This window comes from Triticum urartu, chromosome 4A, assembly GCF_056163025.1.
Source record: "Triticum urartu cultivar PI428250 chromosome 4A, HENAU_Tu73, whole genome shotgun sequence".
NCBI lineage: Eukaryota > Viridiplantae > Streptophyta > Magnoliopsida > Poales > Poaceae > Triticum > Triticum urartu.
Genome location: NC_141876.1, coordinates 16,083,029 through 16,092,613, shown reverse-complemented (window position 1 = coordinate 16,092,613; position 9,585 = coordinate 16,083,029). Strand labels below are relative to the sequence as shown.

The window sequence follows — 9,585 nt, the reverse complement described above, 5'->3', positions numbered from 1 at the left end:
CACCCACTAGGGGTGTATTCAAACTACGTTGAATTCTGGCCTTTTGAAGGTCTTTTGTGTAAATATAATTATGCATGCGTTTGGCTTCCGTTCACGTTTGCTTTTCAGCCTTTTGGCTTTTTCCTTTGCCGCCTTCCCTTGGCCACTGCCTTCCCAGCCGGACGGCTGCTCTACAGTCTGTGGCTGGAGAAGGACTTAGTTGTTTTTTGGGAAGACAAGTACTCGAGCTTTCTTAGATTGCAGCAAGGTGAACGGGAAGCTGGCCAGCCGGCTGCTCTGGTAGCCGGTTGGCGAGGCGGGAGGCCGGCTCGCATTATATAAGTTCGTTAGTCCTTAGCCATTTTTCATGTGGGTATCCTTTCCTGCCCTTGGCTCTTGCCAGTCGATTCTTCGAGCTGCGACATTTGACAAGAGGGGACTTGGGTGCCGGCACACTACTTGTCTGACTGTAGGCAGAACTTTAGATATAACTCGAGGCGGCGAGTCCCCGGGCCGACTGGTCGAACCCGGTGCCGGACGAAAAAGCAAATGTAGTAACATAATCATAGGCATGATACTCATCATTCGTAGATAAAAGAGGATAGTCCCCGAGTGCTCCTTGGGGGACCCTTTGTCTCGTACTTAGTACAAAAGGTAGCGTGGTACATACTGCTTTTTAACTGTAAAATCTTCGGAGGAGATTGGCATTCCATGGTCGTTCCGACTCCTTGCCGGAATCATCTCTCTTGCGTGCCTTCGGCTTCTGCGCGTCGATTAAGTAGTAGGATTCGTTTCCCAAAGCTCTGTTGATGACGAAGGGGCCCTCCCAAGGGGCCGAGAGCTTGTGCTGGTCGGCTGTTCGCTGGATCAGTCGGAGCACAAGATCGCCCTCTTGGAAGGATCTTGGCTAACAGCCGGCCTTCTTCCAGCAGGTCGACACCGTCTTATCGTGCTTCCTTGGCCTCCGCCTTCGTGTACATGGTGACCCGAGGTGAGTCAAACTCGATGTCAGTTGGGATGACAGCCTCGGCACCATATATAAGGAAGAAAGGGGTGAAGCCGGTTGACTTGTTTGGGGTAGTGCGCAAACTCCAGAGGACGGCCGGCAGCTCGTCGAGCCAACAGCCGGCCGAACGCTCTAGTGGCACGACCAGTCAGGGCTTGATGCCGGAGAGGATGAGGCCGTTTGCTCGCTCGACCTAGCCGTTTGACTGCGGGTGGGCAACGGACGCTAGGTCCAGCCGGATGCCTTGTGTTGCGCAGAAACGTGCCAGTGCTCCCTTTGCAAAATTTGTGCCATTGTCGGTGATGATGCTGTGCGGTACACCGTACCGGGTTGTGGTATCCGCGATGAACGTTACGGCAGTCGGCCCATTCAACTTTTTGATCGGCTTTGCTTTAATCCACTTGGTAAATTTGTCCACAGCGACGAGCAGATGTGTCATGCCACCGCGTGCCGTCTTGAATGGGCCCACCATGTCCAGCCCCAGACGGCAAAAGGCCAGGTGAGGGGGATGGTCTTGAGTGCAGAAGCCGGCAGGTGTTGCTTGGAACTGAAAACTTGGCACCCTTTGCAGTGTTTGACTAGCTCCTTGGCGTTATCCAAAGCAGTCGGCCAGAAGAATCCATGGCAGAAAGCTTTGGCGACGAGTGATCTTGAGGCCGCGTAGTGGCCGCATTCACCTTGGTGGATGTCCTTGAGGATTGCTATGCCCTTCTCTGGCTCGACGCAGCGCTGGAAGACTCCAGTGATGTTGCGCCTGACAAGCTCTCGGTTTACTATTGTGTATGCTCCGGCTCGGCGTTGGACTTGTCTTGCCGAGATCTTGTTAGTTGGCAACTCTCTGTTTACTAAGAAATTGAGGATGGGCTAGGCCCATGATGGAGCTGTGACTTCTTCTACTGTCAAACTGCTACTGTGACCAGGGCGGGTAGGCTAGGTGGTGAAGACTTTGAGTCGGCCACCTTCTGTTGTGTCAATGCAGTCCCCGGGCCGGCTGCAGTAGCCCCCGGGCCGAGTTCTGAAGTTCTCGGGCCGAGTGTGGCTATGGCAGTCCCCGGGCCGCCTGTCGAAGTCCCCGAGCTGCCTGTCGAAGTCCCCGAGCCGGATCCGATTGCGTCGGGGTCAAGCGGCACGAAGATGGAATCAGATTCTGGAGACGGCTTTATAGACGGCTTGAGGAGGCGGTGGCGAGAAACGCCGGCTGGTGTAGCTTGCCTAGTGGAGCCTATTCGTGCCAGGGCATCTACTCGCACATTGTCGGCCCGTGGTACATGAAGGAACTCGCATCCTTGAAAATATCCACTGATTTTCTGACCGAGGAAGCGGTAGCTTGCCATGTTCGCGTCCCTGGCGTCCCAGTCGCCAGATGACTGCTGGACCACCAAATCCGAGTCGCCATAGCATAGGATCCGGCGGATGCCGAGCTCTTTGGCTAGCCGGAGCCCGTGTATGAGCGCCTCGTATTCGGCCACATTGTTGGAGGCGGCAAAATGAATTTGCAATGTGTACTTGAGCTTGTCGCCCTTGGGAGAGGTGAGGACGATGCCGGCTCCCAAGACGGTGTGCATCTTGGACCCATCGAAGTGCATCCGCCAATAAGTGGAGTCGGGGGCCGGTGGCAGGTACTGGGTTTCGGCCCAATCAACGAGGAAGTCGGACAGTGCTTGGGATTTAATGGCGGTGCGGGGCTGGTAGAAGATCGTGTAAGGGGCCAAGTCAATGGCCCATTTTGCCACTCGGACGGATGCATCCCGGCTACCTATGATCTCGGCGAGCGGCGCAGTACATACGACCGTGATGGGGTGCTCTTGAAAGTAGGGCTTGAGCTTCTTGGCGGCGAAGTACACACCGTAGCACATCTTCTGGTAGTGTGGGTAGTTCTGCTTCAAGGCAGATAATACTTCGCTTAAATAATACACCGGCCTCTGGACTAGCTGAGCTCGGCCTTCTTCTAGGTGCTGGACCATGATAACTATGCTGACCACCCGGCTTGTGGCGGCAATGTAAAGGAGCATGGGCACTTTCTCAGTCGGTGCCGCCAAGACAGGCGGCGTGGTCAGCATCTTCTTTAGCTCATGGAAAGCTTGGTCCGCTTGGTCATTCCACTCGAAGTGAGTGGACTTCTTCATGAGTCGGTAGAGGGGGAGAGCTTTCTCTCTGAGCCGGCTGATGAAGCGATTCAGGCAAGCCAAGCATCTGGTGAACTTCTGGACGTCTCGTAGCTTGGTGGCGATCTCCATTCTCTCTATGTGGCGATCTCCATTCTCTCTATGGCCCTTATCTTCATCGGGTTGCATTCGATGCCGCTTTCGGAGACTAGGAAGCCTAGAAGTTGGCCGGCTAGTACTCCGAACACGCATTTCTCAGGGTTGAGCTTGATCTGGAACCGGCGCAAGTTTTCAAATGTCTCTCTGAGGTCTTCCAGCAAGGTGCCATGCTTCTCTGTCTTCACCACAATATCGTCTACATAGACGTGGGCATTTCTGCCAAGCTGCTTGAGGAGGCATCTCTGCATGCAACGCTGAAAAGTAGCACCAGCATTTCTCAAGCCGAATGTCATAGTCAGGTAGCAGAAAGCTCCGAATGGCGTGATGAAGGCGGTCTTCAGGCGGTCAGCTGGATCTAACTTTATCTGGTGCTAGCCTGAGTAAGCATCCAAGAAGCTCAACAGCTCGCATCCGGCTGTGGAGTCTATTACTTGATCAATCCTTGGCAAGGCGAAGGGATCTTTGGGGCAGGCCTTGTTGAGGCTACTGTAGTCTATACACATGCGCCACTTGTTATTTTTCTTCAGCACGAGGACCGGGTTGGCGAGCCACTCTGGAAAGAAAACTTCCATAATAAAGCCGACTGCCAGAAGCCGGGCTATCTCTTCTCCTACAATCCTTCTCTTTTCTTCCGATAGTCAGCGGAGGGGCTGTTTGACTGGTTTTGCACCTTCCCGGACGTGTAGCTTGTGCTCGGCGAATTCCTTCGGAACACCCGGCATGTCCTTGGGGGACCAAGCGAAGATGTCCCGATTCTCACGGAGGAAATCGACGAGCTCGCCTTCCTATTTGTTGTCCAGGTTTGCCCCGATGGTGGCAAACCTTTCTGGGTGCTCCGGGTCCAGAGGTACCTTCTTTGTTTCTTTGGCCGGCTAGAATGAACCTTCGGCATCACACTCCTTGGGGTCGGGGAACAGGGCCGGCTGCTTGCCGGCCATGGCCACGACTCGATCCAGTATCTTCTTTTCTTCAGCAATCACGAGGGACTCGGCTAGCCGGCTACTAGCTGTAGCACACTCGGAGGATTTCTTGTAGTCTCCGGCTATGGTGATAATGCCCTTGGAACTTGGTATCTTTATCTTGAGGTAGGCATAGTGGGGTACAGCGATGAATTTGGCCAGAGCAGGTCGGCCCAGCAACGCATGGTAAGGGCTCTCCAGATCCACTACCTCGAACCATACAGCCTCTCTGCGGAAATGGTCCTTGTCCCCGAAGAGGACGTCTATCTTGATCTTGCCGATTGGGGAGCAGGACAGGATGGGTACGATCCCATGGAACACAGTCCGACTAGGCATGAGCTGCTTCGTCTTGATGCCCAGCTTCTCCATGGTGTCACGGTATAGTATGTTGATGCTGCTACCGCCATCTATCAGCATGCGGGAGAAACGGGCAGCTCGCCTTTCCATTGCGAGGGTGGCGTCCAAAACCAATGCGTAATAGCCGGGAGATGGCATCACCTCTGGGTGATCAGTCCGGCTCGAGCTGATAGGCCTTTCTGACCAGTGCATGAATTCGGGGTTGTTGGAGGCAACTGCGTTGACTTCTTTGTGCTGTCGGCACCGGCTACGCTGATTTCTAGTTGGCTTGTAAAGACGACGTAGGCGGCATGCTCGTCGGGGAACTCGTCTTGAACAGCCTCGACAGGTGGTCGAGCGGCCGGCTGCGGAGGGGCTGGACGCGGCTGACCAGCGGGCGGAGGCGGCGCTATCCCCTCGCCCTTGGAGATCCGCGTGAGCCAGTGGCATTTCCGGGTCGTGTGGTTTGAAGGCTTCGCACCGCTGTGGAATTTGCAGGGGGCACCAAGTGCTTGCTCGTAGGAGAAAGCTAGCTGCCAAGCCGGCCTGCTGCCTTTCTGCTTCTTGGGCGTGGGCCGCCCTTCGGGTTGTTTGTCTTCGACTGTGGCCACCTGCCGACTGGTGGATGGCGGCATGGGTGCCTTGCGCTTGTGGTCGTTATGGTATGGGCGTCGGCTGGAGTCTCCTGCCGGCGTCTTTGGACTTGGAGCGAGCACCTTCCCGGAGGCGTCTACTCGGAGCTCGGTCTTCATTGAGGAATCGGCCGTGGCATATTTATCAGCTATGACCAGCAGCTCGTCAAGAGTAGTCGGTTCGTCGTAGAGGAGATGGTGCTTGAGGAGGGTGCCTTCTCGGCACCCAGTGGTGAAGTACTCTATAGCTTGAACCTCGTGCACCCCTTCGCAGGAATTGCGGAGCTCGGCCCAACGCGTGAGGTAGTCGCGAGTTGATTCATTGGGCCCTTGTACACACAGGGAGAGTTGCCGGGGCTTGGGAGCCCGCTTGTAGGTGCTGGTGAAGTTGCGGATGAAGGCTTCTGTGAAGTCCAGCCAGCTGTTGACGCTGTAAGGCTTGAGGCTGTTGAGCCAGGTGTGCGCCGTGCCCTGGAGCATGAGGGGGACATACTTCACGGCAACACGCCTGTTGCCGTTCGCGATGCTAACCGCAGTGGAGTAGTCGATCAACCAGTCCTCTAGCTTCACGGAGCCGTTGTACTTGGGTGTGTCTCTTGGGAGCGAGAACCCTTTGGGGAAGGGCTCGTCGCGGATGCGGGGGCCGAAGCAAGGCGGGCCGACATCATCTTCTTCTTCTTCCAGAGCCAGGGACGTGCTGGCGGTCGATCCGGTGGCGGGTGTCATTCTCGCCGACTCCTTCGTGGCGGCCCAGTCGACCGCTGAGAGTCGGATGCGTGATAGGCGGCGGGGTAGGATATCTCTCCCCACGAGGCGGAGGAGGAGGAGGGTCGCCCCGCCAATCCAGAGCTCGAGGGCGGCCTTCTGTGTCATGCTCGATGGAGATTCGAGTCCGACTGCGGCTGGCAGCCGACTCCTTTTCTTTCCTTGCACGGGTGTTGCCCGCAGTCGGCGTTCGGGACGTCGCACCATGCTCTCGGCGTGGGGGAGGACTTTCAGCGCGGACACCGGCTTCATGCCACTCCGTGGCCGCGTCGATAAGCTGTTGGATGTGTCTGGTCATGTAGGGGAGCTCGTCGGGCCCCAGTCCATTCAGCTCGTCTGCGGTTGACTGGGCGGCGCATAGGTTCTCGAGTGGCGTGGCATAGACTGGGCGGTCTGCTCCCAGCACGTCGGCGATAGCCGCACCGCGTTTCTTGATGATGCTGACGCGGCTCGGCCCGTCGGGAGGCGGCGTGTCGAAGGCGGCGCGATCGACTTCGCGCTGGTGAACCTCGGTGAGGCGTCTCATGGTAGCTAGCTTCTGGCCCTCCGCAACGAGGGCTGGGCGGCGCGCCTCCAGTGTCTCGGTGTCGGCGTCGGCCGTGTTGGGGGCGGACAAGTCGTGCAGCGTCGTCCGCAGGGCGTCGTGGGCGTTTTCGCCAGAGGCGGCGTCTTGGCTGATGACCAGTACCTCGGTGACGGCGCTGCCACTACTGTCGGCTCGAGGAAGAGGGTCGTTGATGATTACTACGTTGGAGGGGAAGGCGTCAAGCGACGCCGTGTCAGAGTCGACAAGCATCGGGTCGGTGGAGCCAACCGACTCCAAGTCCGCGGCAAGCTTGCCGGAGACGTGGAGCTGGTCGAGGAGGCTGACGAGGTGGCTCTCGGGGAAGCCTGTGCCTGCGTCGGATGCAGGCTCGTCAGAGATGTGAGCCTCGCCAAGAAGATCGGCGAGGCAGCTCGCCGCGCAGGCATCGGCGACGCCTTGCAGCGCGTCGGGGCAAGCGCCATCGGGCGAGCCGGGCTGGCTATGCATGCTGGGAAGGAAGAGGGTTCCCGTCCAGAACAGGTCTCCGGACGACGGTGCACCTGGCCCCATGGTGGGCGCCAAATGTCGGGTGGTTGGTGTGACATATGCCAATGGGTGGCTTATCATTGTGGGAGCCAATAAAACAACGTCGGTGCCTGGAAACGGGATAAGGCGAGGACATGCACGCCGGCGGATCTTACCCAGCTTCGGGGCTCTCCGTGGAGATAACACCCCTACTGCTGCTCTGCGGGGTCTCCGCATGGTCACTAGATCGACAAGTAGCTACAAGAGGCTCCTTGACCTGCTCGATGAAAGGATGAAGAAGGGCAAGGCTAGCCTACTTCTCCTCTCGATGTGGTGTCTAAAACTATTGGAAAAGGGTCCCCCTGCATGGGTGCCCTGGGGGGTTTATATAGGCCTACCCCCCAGGGGTACAATGGTAATCCGGCTGGGTGCGGGCCCCAGCCGTCTGTGTTTACGTGGGCCTGCTTCTCCGCCGACCGATGGGCCCTCCGACTGGTGGACCCCGCCGGCTACCGGCCCTCTGGTCGACAGGCCGGTGCCACCGCTCGGGGGTCTTGTCGGAGGCTGGTTACTGTTGCCTCACCGCTGGTGACGAGGGCTTTGTTGTGGTAAGCATGGCTACAGTGCCGCCGGGCGGCTTATTGCTGTAGCCTTACCTTGCCTTATCTCCTTAATGAGGCACCTCCTTCAAGGAAGTGAACTAGCCGACTACTGGGAGCCGGCCATTCCCTTGGGCGACTGGGAGAGGCCTGGCCGCCTTTAGGCGTCTCCCTGTCTGAGGGGGCCCGTCACCCACGGGTCGTACTGACAGCTCGCCGTGGGTGACGTCATGGTCAACATGGCAACAGTGCCGCGCCGGACGGGTGATGGCCGCCCCGTACGACGCACTATGGCCATGCGTGTTCCGAGATTCGGGGGTGGCAGGCTTCACTGTAGCCACGCCGCATCTCATCGCCGTTATGTGGGTGCAAACTCTGAGGGCACGATCTCGTCCGCCTGCTGGGGGGCCGGCTTCTTGGAGTCGGCCTTCTCGTGGTCGGCTTCTTGGAGCCGGCCCTCTCGTGGTTTTCTTCTCGAGGATTTTAAGGCTGGGCCACCTTCGTGCAGCCGGCCTGAGAGGTAGCCAGCTGGGGGAAGGCGGCCCCACGTCTTGGATGTTTGAAGGCTCGATCGGCCTATGATTTTTCTGAAGAGCCAGGGGGAGCCGGCTAGGCTACCCATGGTCATTTACTCCGACACAAATTTTGACACTGATCCAGATGACTCTAAGTCTCAATCTGGATACATATTGAAAGTGGGAGCAATTAGCTAGAGTAGCTCCGTGCAGAGCATTGTTGACATAGAAATTTGCAAAATACTTACGGATCTGAATCTGGCAGACCCGTTGACTAAACTTCTCTCACAAGCAAAACATGATCACACCTTAGTACTCTTTGGGTGTTAATCACATAGCGATGTGAACTAGATTATTGACTCTAGTAAACCCTTTGGGTGTTGGTCACATGTCGATGTGAACTATGGGTGTTAATCACATGGTGATGTGAACTATTGGTATTAAATCACATGGCGATATGAACTAGATTATTGACTCTAGTGCAAGTGGGAGACTGAAGGAAATATGCCCTAGAGGCAATAATAAAGTTATTATTTATTTCCTTATATCATGATAAATGTTTATTATTCATTCTAGAATTGTATTAACCCGAAACATAATACATGTGTGAATACATAGACAAACAGATTGTCACTAGTATGCCTCTACTTGACTAGCTTGTTGATCAAAGATGGTTATGTTTCCTAACCATAGACATGAGTTGTCATTTGATTAACGGGGTCACATCATTACGAGAATGATGTGATTGACATGACCCATTCTGTTAGCTTAGCACACGATCGTTTAGTATTCTTCTATTGCTTTCTTCATGACTTATACATGTTCCTATGACTATGAGATTATGCAACCCCCGTTTACCGGAGGAACACTTTGTGTGCCACCAAACGTCACAATGTAACTGGGTGATTATAAAGGTGCTCTACAGGTGTCTCCGAAGGTACCTGTTGGGTTGGCGTATTTCGAGATTAGGATTTGTCACTCCGATTGTCGGAGAGGTATCTCTGGGCCCACTCGGTAATGCACATCGCTATAAGCCTTGCAAGCATTGCAACTAATGAGTTAGTTGCGGGATGATGTATTACAGAACGAGTAAAGGTACTTGCCGGTAACGAGATTGAACTAGGTATTGAGATACCGACGATCGAATCTCGGGCAAGTAACATACCAATGACAAAGGGAACAATGTATGTTGTTATACGATCAGACCGATAAAGATCTTCATAGAATATGTAGGAGCCAATATGGGCATCCAGGTCCCACTATTGGTTATTGACCAGAGAGGTGTCTCGGTCATGTCTACATAGTTCTCGAACCCGTAGGGTCCGCACGCTGAACATTCGTTGACGATATAGTATTATATGAGTTATGTATGTTGGTGACTGAATGTTGTTCGGAGTCCCGGATGAGATCACGGACATGACGAGGAGCTCCGGAATGGTCCGGAGGTAAAGATTCATATATTGGATGATATGGTTTGGC

At 55.4% G+C, this 9,585-nt stretch overlaps 1 protein-coding gene across 1 annotated transcript; it reads right to left on the bottom strand.

The window, feature by feature from the left end:
• Window positions 1-4,121: 4,121 nt before the first annotated feature.
• LOC147974474 (uncharacterized) lies at window positions 4,122-4,544 on the bottom strand. The gene has a single exon (XM_087520050.1). It carries the CDS (start codon window positions 4,542-4,544, stop codon window positions 4,122-4,124), a length of 423 nt encoding a protein of 140 aa, XP_087376176.1.
• Window positions 4,545-9,585: the final 5,041 nt, after the last annotated feature.

Bases quoted from the DNA above. Each gene is read 5' to 3' on its own strand.
- LOC147974474 (XM_087520050.1), bottom strand. From the start codon at position 4,544: ATGCCTAGTCGGACTGTGTTCCATGGGATCGTACCCATCCTGTCCTGC.